Source organism: Caretta caretta, chromosome 1, assembly GCF_965140235.1.
Source record: "Caretta caretta isolate rCarCar2 chromosome 1, rCarCar1.hap1, whole genome shotgun sequence".
Classification (NCBI taxonomy): domain Eukaryota; kingdom Metazoa; phylum Chordata; order Testudines; family Cheloniidae; genus Caretta; species Caretta caretta.
In genome coordinates this window covers 63992820-64016645 of record NC_134206.1, presented here as the reverse complement: position 1 = coordinate 64016645, position 23826 = coordinate 63992820, and the positions used below count along the sequence as shown (strand labels likewise).

Genomic DNA, 23826 nt, shown 5'->3' with positions numbered 1-23826 from the left:
CACCAGGAGTAACATTTGTACCAATGTAGGTCTGTGGTGAAAGAAATTGGAGGCATCTAGATATTGAGAATGATCTTACCCATAATTAACCTCTAACTCCACAGGGATATATAGACATCGGATGATAAATTCTTGAGGATACACTGTATCAATGTTTCTTTAATTGAAGCTGGTAGCCTGCCTTCTTTAAGGGAAGAACTGACAATCCCCATTAGCAGTGGGCCCATCTCCACTGACCATCAGTCATGGCCCAGGTTGCAGCACAATGTAAAGCATTTGTTTCTGCCTCCTAAGATGTTGCCCTGCCTTTACAAACGGAGACAGTTAGATCCAAATCTGTACTACTTTGTCCCTAAATCACAATTTCCTCCAAACAGAAAATACTCAAATCATTCACCAAGTAGAAATAGATTTGGCTATCTATGACATGAAACAAATCCGCAGATTAAAATTTGGCAGATGTTACTGTGGAGTAAACAAATGTGTCCTTCCAAATAGTAAGTCTTGGGTGTATCGGGGTGACTTAAATCAGAACTGGTTTTATTCACCTGCTGTTCAGAATCTTGTACAAGATGGACACGCTATATATTCAATCCAATTTTAAGGGAGGAGGACTTGTACTTCTGGAGAACACCCTTCTTCCCCCCCAAATTAGTTCATGCCCCACTGAATATGGATGTTAACAGCTGGATGCCATACAGTTTTGTCTCACTGTTTTTTGATAAAATCCTAAATGGTGGAAACCTTGACTTGGACTTTCTGTTAATCAATATGAACTGGAGAGTGGAATTCTTGTTTTCTGATACGCCAGGCTTTTGAGAGATGATGATGATAATAGGTAAAATCAGTGGAACTGAAATCAGGAACAGGTGTATGTTTAAAATGCCTGATTCTCTTCCTGCTTTGTTTCCCCACTGCACACTCCCACAGAAATATTCTCAAAATGTAGCGGTATTTTTCTACCATCTTGGTCACCCTGAGGTGACAATGGGATGCATTTCCAGGATATGCAACAGTGGTAGTTTTCAGGCAGTAATTAGCCCACTCAACAGTTGTCCCTGATCCCAACATCCCTGCAAAGAGAACTTTTTTTTTTCCTCCTGGGTCCATGTGCAGCTTCCCAGGAAATAAAATGAAGGTACATGCCCACACAGTCATGACTCTTCCTGCTCTGAGTGTTGCTCCAGTACACCCATACTTGCACTCTGCCTCTGCTTACACCTGTCCTACGCTAAAATAATTAGCCTGCTCCACAGAATGAATACCATAGCTACTAAATTTTACAGCCTCTTTGTCCTGAGGCGCATGATGCCACATAGCATTATACTTTCACTTGCCCATCGTTAAGCAGACAACACTCCTCTCCAACCCATCTGTCTACAATCCCCATGGCAAGAAGACCCCTCTTGGCCCGCTCCTGGCACAACAAAAATCAGTGTTGAAATAGGCATATTGGCTCTCTCAAGCTACACATGCAGCTTTTCCCTTTGATCTCTCTCACCTGGGATTCAGGAGAAAAGCTCAGTGCTCCCCAGAGAGGCATGATCCCTCCATATCCCCTCATATCATAGTGCTATTTAGAAGATCTGTGATTAACTAATGCCTCTATCATTCGGCATAACTCCACCTAACACACTGGATGCAGTTGCAGTAATTCTCAGTAGTTATTGCCAGCTCCGAGGGGGCAGAGTTAAGGTTGCATCACCAGCTATATTTGAACTGTTTCCTGGCTTTTGAAGTTTGTGTTTTGATTAAGTATTCTAGAAGGTCACAAGATACTACTAGGTAGCATTAACTCTGTGCAAATGGTGTTTATTGTCGATGAATAATTGGGAATCTATAAACTCTCTTCCACATCAAAATCCATCTGCACTCCTACTTGCTTTTCCTGTACCCCTGGGAATACTACAGCTACACTCTATCATATTACTTTCCAAAAACCTATTTTGTGTTCTGGCAGCACCCATAATGATACGCAGTGTCCAAACACACATGCAGGCACTTCCCTAAATATCTTAGAGAAACATACAACATGTCAAGGGAGCGGAATTCAACAGAATTTTCATTAGTGGTCTGATCGTTGTTTTGTCACTGAAGGATCTGGTGCATTATTTTGTATTCGTCTATTTTGATGGACTACTCTGTTTCAAAAGCACTTTCAGTAGTATAATTTGAGCCTCGTTTTTTTTCTAGAAATGTTACGAACAAAAACAATACAAAAATGGGCTCAAGTTTTGCAAGATGATCCTCTCCAACCCGAAGTTTGCTGAACATGGAGGTAATTGCATGGCTTGAAAGACTTATTCTTCTTTTTTCCCCTGCTGTAAGTTATAACATCACTGCTTGTGTTGAGTTGTATTCCTTAATTAAGCATTGTATTACTGATACCATGAATTATGACATGGAAGGCGGAACCTAAAAGTCCATATTTTGGCATGTATCGTAGAAACTAGAGGTGGAGATGTGTGGGTTCCTCTTTTCCATGCCTGTCATAGCTCAATAATTCCACATAGGAAAATTCTGTAATTGTAGGTGTGCTACAAGATGGAACTTCTACTGTTTGCCTTGAGAAAGATCACTGTTCTTTTCTTTTCTTTTCCCCCTCCTCCCCATGACCCCCTAAAATTCAATGTAAATGTTCCTTTTCTTAGTTTTGGGCTATTAGTACTGTTAAACCTACTCAGATAAATACATTTCTTTTAAGTATTTATACCCTTCATTATTTACAGCTTGCTGTTGTATCCGTGTCCCAGTTGTCTTTGCATAAATATGTATATTTTTAATTTTCCATCATCTCAGCTCCTCCTACTGATATGACAGCATCTTCCATATAACATGGTGTGCAGGTCTAATTGCATTATTCCTGTCACTGTCACAGCAAATTTTTACAGACATCTGTTGTCTTCCCAGCTCCATGGCATGATGCATTTGTATTTAAAGCACAGAATCACACTTGTCTTTTATAGTTCTCACACTATAAATTTGTTTATTTCCTGTCCATTGTTGCTGTCCTAGGGGTCTCTTCTTACTGGTTCTCAAGTTTCTTCTTTTTACTGATTGTGATTTTTATTGTCCTAGAACAGTGGTTTTCAGCCTGTGGTGCGTGGATTCCTGGAAGTTGCAGACTATTTTGAGCAAAAAATTGTTAGCACAGAATGGTGGTGGTTCTTTGAGTACTTGTACACGTCCATTCCCATGTAGGTGTGTGTGTGTGCACCGAGCATAGTTACTGGAAAATTTTCCCCCAGTGGGATCTGATGGGTTGGCTCTGGTGCCCTCTGGGGCTGCATGTCCATAGTGCCAGTATTAAGGGCACCGCTGACCCCACGCCGCCTCAGTTCTTTCTTACTGCCCATGACAATCACTGGAAATGGTCTATCCTGGCTCTTGCAAGTCTTCCTCTAAGGACTTTTTCTCTGTATTTCTGTACATAATTCTTGTTCGTAGTTGGTTAAGTTTCTTTTAGAGTTAGTTTCCTCCATTATCAGCAGCGTTTCCTCCACTCTGGTACCAAGGCATGCCTCGGTTTCCGGGCTTCAAGCCTCCTGCAGAAAGGCTATACCTCTGAGTGACCCACAGTCCAGTTGCCTTAAGTGCTTGGTGGAAACTCACGTTTGGAAGCACTGCAAGATTTGCAGGGACTTCAAACCCCGTACTAAAAAGGACCAGGACACTAGGCTGAAGTCCATCTTGATGGAAGTAGCGCTCAGACCTCCCTCGGAGCTGGGCCATTCAGAATCTGGATTGAGCACCTCGGTGTCAGTGAGGAGCATGCCTGCCACTGTCCAGGAATCTTGGCACTGTTCACCGTCTCCAGTGCCAAGGAAAAACCAAAGACGATGCCTGCCAAATGAGACTATTCCCCAACCCTGAAGATGGCCAGGCATGGAGACTAGAGCAAAGTGCAACCCACATCAGGCCACTTGGGGGCTCCAGCAGCTCAGCTGGCACAGTTAACTTTGCACGTGCTGTTGAGCCCACCACTGGACCATCCATCTGCACCCCAGTATGGGTGGCACCGCCAAAGTGTCTGTTGCTGCTGAGTGAGAGCAGCAGGGGCTATAAGGGGTGACCCCCAAAGCAGAGGACACAAAGTAGACCTGTTCGGGAGGAAGGTCTACTCAACTGGGGGTTTGCAGCTCAGGATCATTAATAAACAAGCATTCCTGAGAAGATTGGACTTTAATGCATGGGACTCTGTTTTAAAGTTTAAAGATTCATTGCCCAAAGAGGCCAGAAGGGAGTTCTCTTCGGTTGAGAAGGGGGAGATGGAAGCAAGGACTTCCCTGCAAGGGATCCTGGATGCTGCTGCCTAGTCCATGGCCTATGCCAGGGGTGGCCAACCTGAGTCTGAGAAGTAATACATCCAGTATCAGTAATACATCAGCAGCGCCCATCAGCATCCCCACCCCCAGCACCTCCTGCCCATCGGCAAACCTGCTGATCAGTGCCTCCCCCTCCCTCCCCGTGCCTGCTGTGATTGGCTGTTTTGCAGTGTACAGGAGGCTCTGGGGTGGAGGAGGGAGGAGCAAGGGTGCAGAAGAATCAAGGGAGGAGGCGGGAAGGGGTGGGAGCATTGGGGTTGGAGTGGGGGCAGGACCTGGGGTTGAGCAGTGGAAAGTTGGCACCTATAGCTCCAGTCCTAGAGTCAGCACCTATGCAAGGAGCCACATATTAACTTCTGAAGAGCCGCATGCAGCTCCGGAGCCACAGGTTGGCCACCCCTAGCCTGTGCAGTGGTCATGTATAGGAGTTCTTGGGTCTGATCGTTGGGCCTCCCACATGAGGCTTAGGAGAGCCTCCAGGATCATCCTTTGAGGGCACTTAGCTCTTCTCAGAGTAGACAGAATCCAAGTTCCATGGCCTCAAGTATTCCAGGCTACTCTGAAGTCCCTGGGCTTATACACCTCAGTAACTTCAAGAAAGCATTATAGGCGTCAGTAATCCTCTTGGTTCTTCCTTCGTCCTGCCAAGCTGGAGGATCAGAGAAAGAGGAGCAAGGGCTTTAGGTGTAGGCCTTCACCTGTGTCATCCTATACACCAACGCCTGCCCCCCGCATGCATTCAGGAGACTCTAAGCAGGTATTTTGATGGGGTGCTCAAGGATGCCATACCCACTTTAGAAACCTCAGATCCAGCTTACCCTTTGTTTTGCAGACCGCTTGTCCGACTTCCTCTGGGCATGGTCCCATATTACCGTGGACCACTGGGTTCAGAGCATGGTGGAAGTGAGAGATACAGTCCAATTAAATTCTCTCTCTCCCCCGGTCCCTCTTCAGGGACCCCTCTGACAAGCAACTTCTGGCCCAGGAGGTACAGTTGCTCCTACAGGTGTGAGCAGTGGAAAAGGTTCCACAGAATCTAAGGGGTACGGGATTCTATTCCCATTATTTCCTAATCCCAAAAGCCAAGCAAGGTCTCAGTCCTATCCTTGACCTGTGCCAATGTAAGTTACCTCAAGAAGCTGAAGTTCTGCATGGTCTCCTTGGCTTCCATCATCCCCTCCCTGGGTCTAGGGGACAGGTATGCTGCCCTCGATTTGAGAGACATCTGTTTTCACATCTTGATTTTTCAGGGACACAGAAGGTTCCTGAGATTTGTCATGGATCACATGCATTACCAGTTCATGGTTCTGCCCTTCGGACTGTCGGCTGCCCCATGAGCGTTTACAAAGTGCATGGCAGTTGTAGCGGCCTTCTTGAGGAGGCAAGGGGCTGGTCAGGGGACAGACCAGGGCTCAAGTGGAGTCCAGCTTACACCTCATCCAGTCGACCTTCCTGGATGTTGGTTTTCTTATAAATATGCAGAAATCCACCCTTACCCTGGTACAGAATTTATTGGGGCTGTGCTCAACTCTGTCCGAGCCAGAGCCTTTCTCCCAGAAGGGCACTCTCAAGCAATCGTGGTGCTCATAGCCCACTTCAAGGATCACCTGATGACAGCTTGGAGTTGCCTGAGACTCTTGGGAGCGCAGTATGCCTGAGACTACACTTCAGACTGCTCCAGGAGTCACTGGAGTCACCAAACTGCCACTATGTGGACGTGGTCCTTATGATTCTTTCCCCGGTTCTTGCCTCACTCAAATTGGTGGCAGGACCCAATGGTGGTTTGTGGGGGCATTCTGTTCTCGCGGTCCTGCCCGTTGCTGTCCCCAGTCTCAGATGCATCAGCACTAGGCTGGGGAGCTCACTTGGGTCCTCTCAGAACTCAAGGCCTTTGGTACCCAGAAGAACTGTTTCTACACATCAATGTCAAGGAGCTCAGGACAGTCTGCCTGTCTTGTCAGGCATTTCAACTTCATGTTATAGGCACTAATGTCTGTTCTAACAGACAACACGACAGCCATGTTCTATATCCCTGCTCTATATCATGATATAGAGCAGGGAAGAGCCTGTGTTGGGAGGCAGTTCAGTTGTGGGATCTTTGCTTAGCCCACTTGATTCACCGAGAGGCCTCCTACCTACCAGGAGCACAAAGGAGTTAGCAGATCACCTCAGCAGATCCTTCTCCGATCAGCATGAATGGTCCCTTCACCTAGATGTCCTGAAACTTGTTTTCCAGCAGTCAGGGACTCCCCAAATCAGTTTGTGACAAGACAGAAGAGGAAGTGTCAGCAGTTCTGCTCTCTGGGTCACAGCCTTGGGTCACACTCAGATGCTTTTGTTCTTCCATGGATGGGTCACCCTCCTATTCCGCTTGTGCACAGGTCCTGCTGAAGATTAAACTGGACTGAGTGTGGGTCATTCTGATAGCTCTGGCTTGGCCCCGATAGCGTTGGTTCGCCGCTCTGCTGGCCCTCTCAGTAGTGTCACCAGTCCCGCTTCCTATTCATCCAGACCTGATCTCTGAGGATCATAGTCATTGTCTGCTCCACCTGAACCTTGGATCCCTCTACCTGATGGCCCAGACGCTCCATGGCTAAACCTTGTAGAACTAGCCTGCTTGGAGCTGGTCCGTGAGCTTCTATTAGGAAGCAGAAAGCCCTCTTCCAAGGCCACTTAACTGGCAAAATGGAAGTGATTCTTTCTCATCTTCTCAGTGTGTTTCATCTAGAATGAATGGCAGCGACAATCGCATAGAGTATTTGCAACACTTAAAACAGCAAGGTTTAACAGTAAAAAGAAAAGGAGTACTTGTGGCACCTTAGAGACTAACAAATTTATTTGAGCATAAGCTTTCATGAGCTACAGCTCACTTCATTGGAGGCATGCAGTGGAAAATACAGTGGGGAGATTTTATATACACAGAGAACATGAAACAATGGGTGTTAGTGTGTATGGTAACGAGAGTGATCAGGTAAGGTGAGCTATTACTAGCAGGAGAGCCGGGGCTGGGGACCTTTTTGTCGTGATAATCAAGGTGGGCCATTTCCAGCAGTTGACAAGAACGTGTGAGGAACAGTGCGGGGGCGGGGAATAAACATAGGGAAATAGTTTTACTTTGTGTAATGAATAAAGACTGGGTGTGGATGTGTCAAGCCTAAATTAATTGTGTCCAGTTTGCAAATTAATTCCAATTCAGCAGTCTCTCGTTGGAGTCTGTTTTTGAAGTCTTTTTGTTGTAATATTGCGACCTTTAGGTCTGTAATCGAGTGACCAGAGAGATTGAAGTGTTCTCCGACTGGTTTTTGAATGTTATAATTCTTGACGTCTGATTTGTGTCCCTTTATTCTTCTACGTAGAGACTGTCCAGTTTGGCCAATGTACAGCTCGTTCACCTGCACATCTACCAATGTGATATGTGCCAGCAATGCCCCTCTGCCATGTACATTTTTCCCCCCAGCCTGTGGACCTCTGGAAGTCCACAGACTGCCTAAGATTTCCAAAAGGGTCTGCACCTCCGTTTGAATTTTTTTTAGGTGTCTGCAAATGAAAAAAGGTTGAAAACCACTATCCTAGAGCAGTACGACTGTCTGTCGGTCATAAAGGTCTTCCAGCCAGGGTGGATAAAAATCAATGATTTTTTTTTTAAAATCAGTTTTTTTATAGGTTTTTTTTCCTCAAAAGTATGTTATCTAAAGATAGCTTTAATTAAGATACATTATAGTTCAAAGATGTCTCCTCATGGAATAGGGATTATAAATTCTAATTTTATAGTATGAGACAATATATTCATGTAAGGTTTAAGAAAAGTTTTGTAAATGAGTTCCAATAGTTCATGGATTAGAGACCCAATTTCAGGGGGTTCCAGGAGCTTCTGTATAGATTATTTAGATTAATCTTTCTGTCTACTCAATGGGACTCAGTGCTCAGTCTAGAAGATACCATCAGAGATGCTTAGTTTTGCAGTTCTCAAACTGTGGATTTGTATCCAGAGATAACATGCTTGTTAATAGCAAAAATGTATTTAAATAAATATATAGAGGTGAGAAATAACAGACCTCAACGCTACTGTCCTGCAAATTTGTTTACAAAGTCAATTCCTTACTTCTCTCTAAAAGTGCAGTTTCAGAAAGTTCAGTGAATAGAAGATTGTTCGCGGCGGAATAGATCTGGACAAGGAGAAGAAGTCTGGAGATAAATGTGAGAAGGGAGGGACAGGCAGTAGAAACAAAAGTGAAACTGTTTGAGCAGCATATTCTAGAAGTCTTGAGGTCTTTGAGTGTAGCTTTCATTGATTTGAGATCTACCATACCATTCTCTCACTAGAAGAGAGAACCTATCATGGCAGCAGGCCGTAAAAGAGATCCAGTTTGGGAATAAGAACCATTTAAGCAATATATGTTTTCTGACAATGTTTTAAAGAAAGTCACACCAGTGAACTGGTGGAAGTCACTTAAGCACTTAGATTCAGAGACTGTTAAAGTGATGATCTCACTTTTACAGCAGTAGCTTCTTCTGCTGGTGCAGAAAGACTTATTTTCTGCGTTGGGACTAGTTCATTCCAAATTGAGAAATCATTTGGGACCTGAAAAAGCAGAAAAGCTTTTTTTTTTTTTTTTCCCCTTTTCCAGATTATGAACAAACAGGAAAATGAAAGTGAAGTTAACTGTGTTAGCTGCAGAAGCCAATATTTTAAGTTTCTCATGTTGACCTCGCTGACAGTCTATTTTAATTTGTTTTGTTTTTAAAAAAAAAATTGGCTTATGAACGGTACATCTATCTCCGAGGTGTGAAGAATATATATTAAGGTTATAACAACCAACAAGAATGCACTTTTATGTAGAAATCCATGATTAAATAGTCTTTCTGACTAGTGATTAAATCAATTTGATTTAATCCAGATCCACCCTGCTTCCAGCTTCTGATCTCATGCTTTAGAATCATAGAATATCAGGGTTGGAAGGGACCTCAGGAGGTCATCTAGTCCAACCCCCTGCACAAAGCAGGACCAATCCCCAATTAAATCATCTCAGCCAGGGTTTTGTCAAGCCTGACCTTAAAAACTTCTAAGGAAGGAGATTCCACCACCTCCCTAGGTAAGGCATTCCAGTGTTTCACCACCCTCCTAGTGAAAAAGTTTTTCCTAATATCCAACCTAAACCTCCCCCACTGCAACTTGAGACCATTACTCCTTGTCCTGTCCTCTTCTACCACTGAGAATAGTCTGGAACCATCCTCTCTGGAACCACCTCTCAGGTAGTTGAAAGCAGCTATCAAATCCCCCCTCATTCTTCTCTTCTGCAGACTAAACAATCCCAGTTCCCTCAGCCTCTCCTCATAAGTCATGTGTTCCAGACCCCTAATCATTTTTGTTGCCCTTCGCTGGACTCTCTCCAATTTATCCACATCCTTCTTGTAGTGTGGGGCCCAAAACTGGACACAGTACTCCAGATGAGGCCTCACCAATGTCGAATAGAGGGGAACAATCACGTCCCTCGATCTGCTGGCTATGCCCCTACTTATACATCCCAAAAGGCCATTGGCCTTCTTGGCAACAAGGGCACACTGCTGACTCATATCCAGCTTCTCGTCCACTGTCACCCCTAGGTCCTTCTCTGCAGAACTGCTGCCTAGCCATTCGGTCCCTAGTCTGTAGCTGTGCATTGGGTTCTTCCGTCCTAAGTGCAGGACTCTGCACTTGTCCTTGTTGAACCTCATCAGATTTCTTTTGGCCCAATCCTCCAATTTGTCTAGGTCCCTCTGTATCTTATCCCTGCCCTCCAGCATATCTACCACTCCTCCTAGTTTAGTATCATCCGCAAATTTGCTGAGAGTGCAATCCACACCATCCTCCAGATCATTTATGAAGATATTGAACAAAACTGGCCCCAGGACCGACCCCTGGGGCACTCCATTTGACACCGGCTGCCAACTAGACATGGAGCCATTGATCACTACCCGTTGAGCCTGACAATCTAGCCAACTTTCTACCCACCTTATAGTGCATTCATCCAGCCCATACTTCTTTAACTTGCTGACGAGAATACTGTGGGAGACCGTGTCAAAAGCTTTGCTAAAGTCAAGAAAAAATACATCCACTGCTTTCCCTTCATCCACAGAACCAGTAATCTCATCATAGAAGGCGATTAGATTAGTCAGGCATGACCTTCCCTTGGTGAATCTATGCTGACTGTTCCTGATCACTTTCCTCTCATGTAAGTGCTTCAGGATTGATTCTTTGAGGACCTTCTCCATGATTTTTCTGGGGACTGAGGTGAGGCTGACTGGCCTGTAGTTCCCAGGATCCTCCTTCTTCCCTTTTTTAAAGATTGGCACTATATTAGCCTTTTTCCAGTCATCTGGTACTTCCCCCGTTTGCCACGAGTTTTCAAAGATAATGGCCAATGGCTCTGCAATCACAGCCGCTAATTCCTTTAGCACTCTCAGATGCGGCTCATCCGGCCCCATGGACTTGTGCACATCCAGCCTTTCTAAATAGTCCCTAACCACCTCTTTCTCCACAGAGGGCTGGCCATCTACTCCCCATGCTGTGATGCCCAGTGCAGCAGTCTGGGAGCTGACCTTGTTCGTGAAGACAGAGGCAAAAAAAGCATTGAGTACATTAGCTTTTCCCACATCCTCTGTCACTAGGTTGCCTCCCTCATTCAGTAAGGGGCCCACACTTTCCTTGGCTTTCTTCTTGTTGCCAACATACCTGAAGAAACCCTTCTTGTTACTCTTGACATCTCTTGCTAGCTGCAGCTCCACGTGCGATTTGGCCCTCCTGATTTCATTCCTACATGCCCGAGCAATATTTTTATACTCTTCCCTGGTCATATGTCCAACCTTCCACTTCTTGTAAGCTTCTTTTTTATGTTTGAGATCCGCAAGGATTTCACCGTTAAGCCAAGCTGGTCGCCTGCCATATTTACTATTCTTTCGACTCATCGGGATGGTTTGTCCCTGTAACCTCAACAGGGATTCATTGAAATACAGCCAGCTCTCCTGGACTCCTTTCCCCTTCATGTTAGTCCCCCAGGGGATCCTACCCATCCGTTCCCTGAGAGAGTTGAAGTCTGCTTTCCTGAAGTCCAGGGTCCGTATCCTGCTGCTTACCTTTCTTCCCTGTGTCAGGATTCTGAACTCAACCAACTCATGGTCACTGCCTCCCAGATTCCCATCCACTTTTGCTTCCCCCACTAATTCTTCCCGGTTTGTGAGCAGCAGGTCAAGAAAAGCTCCCCCCCTAGTTGGCTCCTCTAGCACTTGCGCCAGGAAATTGTCCCCTATGCTTTCCAAAAACTTCCTGGATCATAGGACCATTCTTCTTGCCCTAATTATCTAGAGCATATATATATTACTTTAAACTCTTGTAAAAATTACTTCAGGTCACTTAATCTTAACTGCATGAAAGCAAGTCAGATTTTTGCTTGCAGAAGGACAAATAGAAAATACAAAGCGTATCTTAGTGAGGCATTGGTATTGGCTATCTAAAATGAGGTCAGGAATCAAATCACTTCTGTAATGCAGTGCTGAGCACTATTAAGCCTCTGCCCTGATCTAAACTAGTCTCAGTGCACTGATTAACTTGTTACTGAATTAAATTCAAAGCATCTTGCATCTTTATCACTTGTCACCTGTGACAATCCAGAGTAATGAGCAGCTATGTCACCCTTGCCTGCAGGCTCGGGTGCCTCACAATGCCATGGTGAAGGAGCTCTCCCCCACCCCCCCCAGCTTTGGTTATACTGCAGGGTGATTCCAGACAAGCCAGGGTCACTGCTGCACCACTTGAGGCATTGAAGTAGGATTTTGCAGCAGTATACAAGCTATATACTGTCATTTCTTTAATAGAAATAATATGCACACAGCTTGCCTCCCCTATGGAGTTTCCCAGACACTTCAATTTAAACACATTGGATTAAATAAAACAGTAGAACAGCAACTCCCCAAAATAGTGCTCCACAGCAAAGAGACAGACAGGAGAACTCTAACAAAGGGTACAGGAAATCCCAACAGCAAGCACTGGCAGAAGGAGCTTGAAATATGTTTGATTACTTCCGCTGCACTATACTCACTTAAAATCTCTAAAGAGAGGATTTTAAGTGAGTATAAGTAATGAAGCATAAAGATCATAATGGTTACAAGATAAAATGCTACTGACACCTGACTTAAACTATATGTTAATTCAAAGCAAAGTTCTTACCATATGCTTCCAGCAGTCTTACTGACCAAACTCTTTAGGTCAGGGCCCCTTCTCCAGTCCAATGGTCGCTACTTTTATCCCTTCAGATGCAGTGAATTGATGGCCAGAGAGAGAGGAGGTGGTGTGGGGCCTTGTCCCTCCTTTTTATGGTTTTAGTCATCCTCCCCCTTTGAAAAATATTTCCAGTTAGGTACCAGGAGACGACAAATATTTGGGGAAATATTTCCGTGCTGCGTTCCTCTCAACAATTTGAGCTTCCTTTGTTTTCCCTTCTAGCTTAATGACTCTGTTTACTGCTTAAATGCGAATTAAGCAGACCAAAGCACATTCCTTTGTTTAGGACAGACTTGTTTGCCAACACAGGTTGGCATATGTTAATACAGTAGATCCTCAAGAGTTACTAACACCAGAGTGATGAACTGACCAGTCAACCACACACCTCATTTGGAACTGGAGGTACACTTTTGAAAGAACAATCATAATGTTTTGTTCAGAGTTACGAACATTTCAGAGCTATGAACCATCTCCATTCCCGAGATGTTCATAACTGAGGTTCTACTATAACACCGTACATTGGAATCTTATAACTTCACATACAGCATTGCTACATATATTTTATCAGGACAGCATTGACCAGCAAATTATGAATTTTCAGATGATGCCTTAGAAGGCATACTTTTTATAAAGATTATTAGACTACTGTGTAGGCTGTGAGTACAGAGTATAGTCCGTTACAGTCACCATAAATGGTAGGTGTACATTTTGATTTCTCACATTCACAAGTACAAAATGTTTTCTACAGAGACCTTGGCTATGAAAGGACTGACCTTGAACAGTTTAGGGAAGAAAGAAGAAGCATACGAATTTGTTCGTAAAGGACTTCGTAATGATGTAAAGAGTCATGTCTGTATCCTTTCTAATGGTATAATTTGACCTTTTTTTATACTGATTGTCTTTATTTTGCACAAATAGCTCTTATGTATCAGAGGTCCAATTAAAAAAAATCTGAAGTCCATAAAGTGACCTTTTAGTATATTCTTTGGATTTCTTTAAAACAGACCTTATTTTATATTGTGAAAGGAAAAGTAGTAGGAAATGCTTCTCCTGTAAAAATTTGCCATGTGTGCAAGGTACCTGCATTATGAAAAGGGAGAGAATTTGATGGGAAAAATTCTGATTCAGGTAGATGCAAGACACTGCAAAGCAGTCCTACTCTTCGTTAAAAACAAATAAAATTCTTTGCTGACTAAAATAAAAACAAGGGTTTTTTAAAGTGTTTTTTCCCCCCCATTTGGATGCCTTCTCCCACTTTATTGTGGGTATTTCATTGTTAAATGTTTGCTGCAAATTGGAAGTTGTGCATATAAAATCATCAGTGTCATTTGCTTGTACAGTACAAGAAATCCAGATTTGATCAATTTTTCAATGCTGCAGCAAAAGTAGATCGTACTGTAAAGTAATGCTGGTTAGAATTTGACTAGATGGACGCATGTAACAATGAAACCTTGGGAGACAACTTCCTTCATGGTGAGCAATATCTTTTTAACTGACATAGCTGATATTCTTAAAGCTCTAGCTTCTGTTTTAGAGCTTGTCCACACAGATGTAGTGCATGGTAAGCTGGGATGTGACTGTACGGTGTGTTAGCGTGATGTGCAGTAAAAGTTCTGTAGTGCGTTTTCATGTACAGAGTAGAACTTTTAGGGCCTTGCAAGTTACTTCTTAGTGAGCTGTACATTCACACTCTAGCTTGACATATTCTGAGGGTATGTCTTCACTACCAGCTGGATCAGCAGGTAGTGATAGATCTGTTGGGGATCGATTTATTGCATCTCATCTACATGCGATAAATAGATCCCCAAATCGACACCTGTACTCTACCTCGGCAGGAGAAGTAAGTGGAGTTGATGGGGGAGCTGCCGCGGTTGACTCGCCGCTGTGGGGAAGACCAGGTAAGTCTAACTAAGATACTTCGACGTCAGCAACGCGAATAGCATAGCTGCAGTTGCGTATCTTAGTTCGAACCCTGCCCCGGTGTAGCCCAGGCCTAAGTCTCTGTGTGGACAAGCTCTAACTTGTTAGAGCTTCTGCATTTATTTAGATTTGTTCAGTGCTCTATCTCGGCTTTGTACAGGGTATTTATTTTTTACACTTAGTTGTATTCTACCATTTTAAGGCATTTTTCAATCTTTCTTTTGTTTTGTGCGATGAGCTAACTCTTTTTGGGGGGGAGCAGTTGCTTCCCACTCAAAGAAAATTAGCCAAAATTTTCAGAGAACTCCTACCCCTTCACAGGCAGTAGTCTGTCCTACTCCACAAGCTATTTGTGCCACCTTTTGCAGTCAACAAAATGGTTAAATAAAGGTACTGCGACCTCAATCCCACAATACTTGGAACCCACAAAGGATTGTGGGATATGATGTTCATGGGATAACTTTTGAGCAATTTTTGAGTTGCAGACCAAAATAGTTGAGAATTACTAATCTAGAGGCTGCTGTATCAATTAGCAATGTCAACTTGAGAGTTTTAAAGAATCAAACCAGTTTGACAAGGTCGTTCCTTTATTTGCTAGAATTGTGAAGTTAATGACTGAAGTGACCACACCAGATGTAATATTTGGATTTTTTTTAGATTATTTCATAGTATCATGCCTTGAGTTCAAAGACTTTCACAGGGTAAAAGAGGAAGGGGCTCTTAAAGGAGAAAAATAGAAGTCCTCACTCAAGATCACCAATGTCTCGAAGCTAGAAGAAACCTAAGGTATTACAGTGCTGACAGTCAAACTTGGTCAGTTGGAGATGCACACATACTGGAAGATTTCTTCGTCGAATGAACTATACTCTCCCTTATTTAACACAGCAGTTGCCAGACTGGTTAAATATTTTATATTAAATTTTGATTTGATATGACTATCTCTTATTTTTAGTAAAACTGTTAACTTTAGATTATTTGGCTCTTAGACTGTTACAGTGTAATTTACTGCAGTTTTCTTGGAGTTAAGAAAAAATCTCCTGACCTGTAGCCCTCCTTCAGAAGTACAGGACAGTGGCTTGCCGATCCTCAGCAATTCAATGACGGTTGTAAATACACACTAAATAAGCCTGCTGGCAGTAAAGGAGGACAAGAAAGTGTATAGCATAAAGATTGAGAAGAGTAATTATACTTAAATAGCATGGAAGATTCTCAGAGAGAGAGATCTAGTTTTTTGGTCAGTAAAATACATAGACAATGTAATTACCTCCAGAAAAATGTGAATGTCTGTCACTTTCCTTAACTTGTATTAGGTTGGCATGTGTACGGACTCTTGCAGCGTTCTGATAAGAAATATGATGAAGCCATTAAATGTTATCGAAATGCTCTCAAATTAGATAAAGACAATCTACAGATCCTAAGAGATCTTTCATTGTTGCAGATCCAAATGCGAGATCTAGAAGGATACAGGGTAAGTATTTTATTTAAATTTGTATGTTTTAAAACTACTGATTTTTAGTTTTTGTATCTGGTAAGTTTAACTCAAAAGTAGCAAGTTATTTGAGCTGCTGTCTAGGAAAGACTGAGCAGTGAACTACAGCAGTGGTGCACTTGGTGTATTGAGAGGATGCCAGCCATGCTACTGTTACTCTGTATTAGCTGATCCACAGAGCCATCTGTGCTTCTCAATTGCCAAACATACTCTAAACTAATGTTCACCAATTCACTCGTGTATATTTGTTTTTTCTTAATACTGTGCACCCATTTCACACCTTACATTTTCAAAGCCTGATAAGAACATGAACTGCTTACCTCAATTTATGGATGATGCCTACCTTCTCACCCTCCACATTACACCTGTTTTTAATGTCTTTGAGGATTATTGGGAAACTTTTTTTTAAGATGGCCAGTAGCCACTCAGCCTTTGAATCCATCCTGGGCAGAGGAAGGATTTAGGGCTGTTTGCTTTTCTGTTCAGAAGAGCCCATTTTCAAGTACTAATGCTGTCCTTAACTTTCCAAGGGCTAATCCCATGTCTTCTGAAACCTTCATTCAGCACTAGCACTGGCTGCAAGATATATTAGGAAGCACTGTATGTTAAAGGCAGATGCTGCTATGTTTCCTCCTCATCTGCATATAGCGTGAGCATGGAAGAGACTATTCGGTATTGATCTTTAATACCAGGACCTCACTTTGTCTCATTATAAAAATTGCCAGAGGAAAGAGTGGAACTAGGTGGTAAGAAGACCAAAGGAAGAAATGGGGAGGTATGAAAATGAAAACTCTAATTTTATTTCAGAAAAATTGACAGTTCTTCTTCTTTGAGTGATGTCCCTATGGGTGCTCCACTGTCATGCAGCAGCGCCCTCTGCTCCTGGGATCGGAGATCTTAATCAGCAGTGCCCACCGGTCTGAACATGTGCATTTCCCCCTTCTCACGCTGGGAGCGGGGCATATATGTAGCACTGTGCAGTACGACTGCCCCCCAGTTCCTTCTCTACTGCCTTTGATCTGGGACGGAATCTGCAGCAGAGCCACTGCAGTGTATTCGCTGTCTGTGAGAGGGACATGTCCCACAAAAGTGTTCTCACTGCCATGGCTTGACTGCTAGGGCCAGAAAAGACCATGACATTTGGTTGTGACTTCTCCTCATGGAGAAATCAGTGCATCCAGCATCAGACCCAGGCCTGGACTCTTCCCCCGTGCAGCTTTCACCCTTGGCCAGGTCATCTGCCGATCACTGCAGTCCCATAAGAGAAAGTTGTCCCTCTCTCACTCTGATGAGAAGAAACTGGCTCCCTCCCCATATTCTGAGGCACAGCCTGCCCTCCTTCCTTTCCCCCTCCTCCCCCATCCCTTGTGAGGTCAGTTGCCTCAACATCCTCTGACAGGGGACATAGCTCCGGGGACCATCCAAGTACCTCTGATACCAGCACGAAACATCTGTCTAAGGACCTTAACCAGGCAGACCTACAGCCCTCTGCACTCTCTCTTGGTTCTAGAGACCAAGACAGACGGACTTCGGGAGCTACAGACCGACAAGATCATTGGCACCCATCAAGTTTTCAGCTCCACTTTCTGATTACTCCTGCATGTGTCCCTCGGCACTGAGTCCTGCTCCAGTACTGATGATGCTCCTTTCTCCACCACAGGAATCCAGACATTCTAAAGACCTACTGGTATACGACATGCCTGAGTCACCTCTGCTCAGCCACAACCTCACCCAACTTCCACCCTCCTCTCTGGACTCATGATGTTCTTCCCTTTCTCCTCCGAGGATGTTGCCTCCCTTCCCCAGTGACAAGGAGGAAGATGAGGAGTGGGGCTCCATCGTGCCCTCTTGTTTGAAACCCATGCAATCTACTTCATCTACATATCCTCAGTATGTGTAATCCACACCCGGACACAACCCTGGTATGGACCAGCATGGATGCAACTCTATGTTCTGCTTCCCCCACATTGGCTATATTGGGATCCCTGGGCCATGTACACGACATAATTGAGGAAGCTTGTCATGCAGCAAAGTTGGAGACCTACATCTTTGCCTTCTCCATCAATCTCTTGCCCACCAGAGATCGAGCCTCTCTCCGAATGAGGTGAGGAGGAAGAAGTTTCACCAACACTATTATTTCTCCTCTTCTTCCCCGAATATGGCTGTCATGCCACAACCTACTACTACTGAATATGACTTCAAACACTTCTAGGAATAATTCCGCAGGATTTCAGACTCCCTCCAGCCGTATTTCTTTTGGAAATTAATGAGAGGTTAAGACATGAATGTGAGAACCTGGTAGTTCCCATGCTCATGAGTCTGTTTTGCTCAAAGGGAAACTTATTTTATGTTCCTTGACTGTAAAAATCCAAATTCTTCTTCAGCATGCAGAGGCTGGGTAAAATGTTCCGAAGTGCCTATGTGACTTAGGAGCCTGTCTTATTTTCAGAAGCAACTTAAGCAGTTAGGCACCTAAGTATAATTAAAATCAATTAGACTAAGTCACTTAAATGCTTTTGAAACTTTTATCTTGATTTTAAAATAGATTTTAGGCTTTATGTCAGGAATACTACAGTTAGTGTAAATCCCACTTTCCTGTAACTCAAATGTAGTACTGTTTATCATTTACTTTGTTAGAATTGCGTCTTGCTTTTTAAGAATGTCCAGCTTCCAGTAATATTCAAGATTAAAATACTACTAGTAGTGTATCACAGTTGTGATTCAGTGAGATATTTTAGAACATCTTCATTGAAGGAACTTTCCTTTTTATTAAAGGAGACAAGGTATCAGCTACTTCAGCTGCGTCCAACACAACGGGCTTCATGGATTGGATATGCTATTGCATATCATTTGTTAAAAGATTATGATATGGCCTTAAAACTACTGGAAGAGTTTAGAAAAACTCAACAGGTAAGACATATATACTGTTTCATAATAATGAATAATTCTCCTTAGATAAGCAGAATTTGAATAACTACAAATATTGAAGGAGGAAATGGCTATTGTTTGTACAGGTTTGTTTTTCACTTAGCGTCTTGGGACCTATTTCAGTAGATAATACCATCTGTGGCTGCTAATCTATGGACCTTTTACTCTTGGGGGAATTCTGCGTCAAAAAATTGATTTCTGTATATTTTATTTATCAAAATAATGCAATATAATCACCCCACTTTCAATTGTTTTGGTAATGTATTTAAATTACAATACAGAAAAAAAGTCACACTAGCTGTTCAGCATTTCCAAAACACATGAAACATGACCTACAAGGAAAGATTGAAAAAATCTGAGTTTGTTGAGTCAGGAGAAGAAAAGACTGTGTGTGTGTGTAATGTGATGACAGTTTTCAAGTACATAAGAGGTTGTTATAAAGAGGAAGGTGATAAATTGTTCTCCTTAACCACTGAGGACAGGTCAAGAAGTAATGGGTTAAATTGCAGCAAGGGAGTTTTAGGTTAGACATTAGGAAAAACCTTCCTAATTGTAAGGGTAGTAAAGCACTGGAACAAATTACCTGTGGAGCTTATGGACTCTGAGTCATTGGAGATTTTTAAGAGCAGCTTAGACAAATCTGTCAGAGATGGTCTACTTAGTCCTGCCTCGAGGCATGGGAGTGGACTAGCTGACTTACTGAGGTCCCTTCCAGTCCTACTTTTCTGATTTCTATGTTTGCCTTTTAGTTCCCCCTGCAGTTTGAACTGAAGACAATATTTTTCTTCCTGCCTTAAAAGGTTGTATAGCTTTACTGAACAATTTTCAGTAGTTGCTGTGTTCCACCTTTAAGGTTCTTGCATTTCACTAGTAGCTAATAAGGTTTGGGTACATAGTTTAAGATCATTGTGATCTCCCAGCATGAAAGGGGTCCGACTTGAACGTTCTTACTGGAAGGGAATTTCTCTGACTTGGCAAGGGCTGCTGCTCCTGTGGGTGGGTGACTGTTTCACTGTAGCTATAGTAAAGTTTCCATGTGTTCTGCAGTTCAGTTGGTAGTGGATCTAAAGGGGATAGCCTGTCTGAGAATTTCCAGAGCAAGGAATGGTGGGGAGAGAGGAGAAGGTGTGGGTTTTTTGTTTTGTTTTTAAGTGTAGGGGCCTACCAAATTGATGGCCTACATAGGGCCCTACCAAATTCATGGTCCATTTCGGTCAATTTCAGTCATAGGATTTAAAAAATTGTAAATTTCATTATTTCAGATATTTATAACAGAAATTTCATGGGGTTGTAACTGTAGGGGTCCTGATCTTACTTCTGCCTTCACAGTTAGGGTGGTAGGGTATGGTGTTGTCACCCTTACTTCTGCTCTGCTGCTGCTTGCAGGGCACTGCCTTTAGAGCTGGGTGCCTGGCCAGAAGCTACTGCTGCTCTCTGGGACGTGGCAATACCACAACCCCCCTACAATAACCTTGCAAAAAAAAAAAAAACCCCCACCACAACCCTCTTTTGGGTCGGGACCCCCAGTTTGAGAAACGCTGGTCTCCCCTAAGAGATCTGTATAGTATAGGGTAAAAGTAGACAAAAGACCAGATTTCACAGGGGAGACCAGATTTCATGGTCAGTGACACATTTTTCATGGCCATGAATTTGGTAGGGCCCTACCTATACACTACCTCCTGTATAGTAATAGGCATCCAGTGACCAGCTTCAGTTGATTTCTTCTTAACTAAATATTTGAGACTTTTACATCGTGAGGTCTACATTTCAGTGTCCCTGCTGACTGAGTCTTAAAATGCCTTGTGTACAATTGCACACAGCCTAGTTACAAGTGGTAAGATGCATGCTAATTAACCTGTCTTTTACAGATTCCTCCTAATAAAATAGATTATGAATATAGTGAACTGATCCTATATCAGAACCAAGTGATGAGAGAGGCAGATCTATTTCAAGAGTCTTTAGAACATATAGAAACATATGAGAAGCAAATATGTGACAAGCTTGTTGTAGAAGAAATCAAAGGTAATTTTTTTTTCTCTTTGTACTCACCTTTACCCAAACTAGAAGTATCTGCTGGCTTTTAACCATATCATATAAAATGAGGGTTATATGGAGACTTTAAATTGTTGTATAGATAAATTTATTAATATCAAATCTATAATTTGGTATTTTAAGTTTCTTTGACAAAGTGGAGTGTTGGTGGGGTGACATTACTTTGATATGGAATGGAAATAAATTTGGAATGAAATAGCATTCCTTATTATTAGAGGGCCATTCACAGATACAGAGTATATCTCAAAGACTTACGAGTAGTCTGTGTACAGTAGGTCAAAACTAGTAACCCACTCATCTTTACTTAGCTCTGCAAGTTAAGAAATGTAATGCCCTGTGTGTAAGAAATGTTAGTTTTCTGCTTGGAGCATCAGGTTGTGGTTTCTTTTTAAATGCGTCAATGCCTTTTTGTATTATCATACAGTTTTTGAAAAAAATATGTATTCGGTTAAAATTGATGCATTAGGGTTTTATAAAAACTTGGACTGCTGAGGTTCTGAATATGTGCAACTTTGTGACACAAACAGATTTCATATATTCCTTAATTGACCTTTGTGCTGGGACTCTCTCTTAGGGCAATGTGCCTGTATCGACCAGCTTATTGCAATTAGTGTAAACCATAAGTATAATTCTGTGTCACTTATAAATTTTTATAAACTATTTTGCAAGACGTTTATCAAATTGCCTATATTAGTTGTGTCCAAATTCCCTTGAAAATATATTCCCTGAGCTACGTCCTGCACAGTTTAAATTGAAGTGTTTGAATCCACTGTGTTGTTACTGATATGAGTTAGGAGCACTCTGAGCATGCTGCAGCTGCTTTGCAGCAACCCCAGTGGCCACCTGCTGCCTCGCTGGGAGGGAGGAAAGAGTTGTCCTGATTGCTATAGAATCTCAGAATATTAGGGTTGGAAGAGACTTCAGGAGGTCATCTAGTCCAATCCCCTGCTCAAAGCAGGACCAACACCAACTAAGTCATCCCAGCCAAGGCTTTCTCAAGCCAGGCCTTAAAAACCTCTAAGGATGGAGATTCCACTAGGTAACCCATTCCAGTGCTTCACCACCCTCCTAGTGAAATAGTGTTTCCTAATATCCAACTTAGACCTCCCACACTGCAACTTGAGACCATTGCTTCTTGTTCTGTCATCTGCCACCACTGAGAACAGCCTAGCTCCATCCTCTTTGGAACCCCCCTTCAGGTAGTTGAAGGCTGCTGTCATCTCCCTCCTCACTCTTCTCTTCTGTAGACTAAATAAACCCAGTTCCCTCAGCCTCTCCTCGTAAGGCATGTGCCCCAGCCCCCTAATCATTTTTGTTGCCCTCCGCTGGACTCTCTGCAATTTGTCTACATCCCTTCTGTAGTGGGGAGCCCAAAACTGGATGCAGTATTCCAGGTGTGGCCTCACCAGTGTCAAATAGAGGGGAATAATCGCTTCTCTTGATCTGCTGGCAATGTTCCTACTAATACAGCCCAATATGCTATTGGCCTTCTTGGCAACAAGGGCACACTGCTGATTCATATCAAGCTTCTCGTCCACTGTAATCTCCAGGTCCTTTTCTGCAGAAGTGCTACTTAGCCAGTCGGTCCCCAGCCTGTAGCAGTGCATGGGATTCTTCTTTCCTAAGTGCAAGACTCTGCACCTGTCCTTGTTAAACCTCATCAGATTTCTTTTGACCCAATCCTCCAATTTGTCTGGGTCACTATGGACCCTATCCCTATCCTCCAGTGTATCTACCTCTCCCCACAGCTTAGCGTCATCTGTGAACTTGCTGAGGGTGTAATCCCATCCTCCAGATCATTAATAGAGATGTTGAACAAAACCAGCCCCAGGACTGACCCATGGGGCACTCCGCTTGATACCGGCTGCTAACTAGACATAGAGCTGTTGATCGCTACCCACTGAGCCCGACAGTCTAGCCAGCTCTCTATCCACCTTACAGTCGGTTCATCCAGTCCATACTTTTTTAACTTGCTGGCAAGAATACTGTGGGAGACTGTATCAAAAGCTTTCCTAAAGTCAAGATAGATCACATCCACTGCTTTCCTCATATCCACAGAGCCAGTTATTTCATCATAGAAGGCAATCAGGTTGGCCTGGCATGACTGTTCTGTTGCCTGTTTCCCTACTGGATATGGGAAACCTAAGAACAGCAAGGTAGGAGCTTGAGTGGCTGTGCCTGTCAAGGGGAGTACCTACAAAAATTGAGCCCTTTACCAATACCTAAGGTGGCTTCTCTAGCTTGTGCCAGCTGGCAACAGCTCCTTAGAGACCATCCATAAGCTGGAGATAGCCACTGTGTAGCACACACTTCTCCTCCCTTCCCCTGAAATGTCCCCTGCACCAGGAACTATGGGGAAGAATGTGTAGGGAGCAAGCAGAGGATTTTGTGGGTGGTTTTCACTCCATGTTTGCCACTTGAGCCGTGGAATGGGGCAGATAATCTACCCCAAAGTGTTTGATTGTAGCCCCTTAACCTTCTTGAAAGAAAGAGTGGACAACATTGGCAGGAATACTGATATAAAATCCCATTGCAAGGTACATACAAAAAGAAGTAGAGTTGAGGTTTCTGTGAGAACTTTAACTCTAAATTTTCTGAGTATGGGCCAGTAAAATTGTAAACTTAATGTTTCATCAGTGTTGCTTGCATTGAATTTGAAATGCCTCCTTTGGCTAGCTAATACAAATCCACTAACTCTTGTCATTTTTTCATACCTGGATAAGTTGGTGTCATAAAGTCGCCCCCCCCTTCCAAAAAAAAAGGCATCTAAACAACCTTATTTTTCAGAATTGCTGAATGTTCACAAATCCCATTGGAAGTCACTGTGAGGTAGTCATTCAATGGGATTTGTGGGT

At 43.2% G+C, this 23826-nt stretch overlaps 1 protein-coding gene across 1 annotated transcript in view; it reads left to right on the top strand.

The window, feature by feature from the left end:
* Nucleotides 1–23826, top strand: part of NAA16 (N-alpha-acetyltransferase 16, NatA auxiliary subunit) — a 109041-nt gene that overhangs the window by 15259 nt on the left and 69956 nt on the right. Inside the window, exons 2-6 of the mRNA XM_048851339.2 lie at nt 2194–2278; nt 13331–13435; nt 15813–15970; nt 18767–18901; nt 20788–20941. Coding sequence (XP_048707296.2) covers nt 2194–2278; nt 13331–13435; nt 15813–15970; nt 18767–18901; nt 20788–20941 — 637 coding nt within the window. The remainder of the gene's footprint in view (nt 1–2193; nt 2279–13330; nt 13436–15812; nt 15971–18766; nt 18902–20787; nt 20942–23826) is intronic.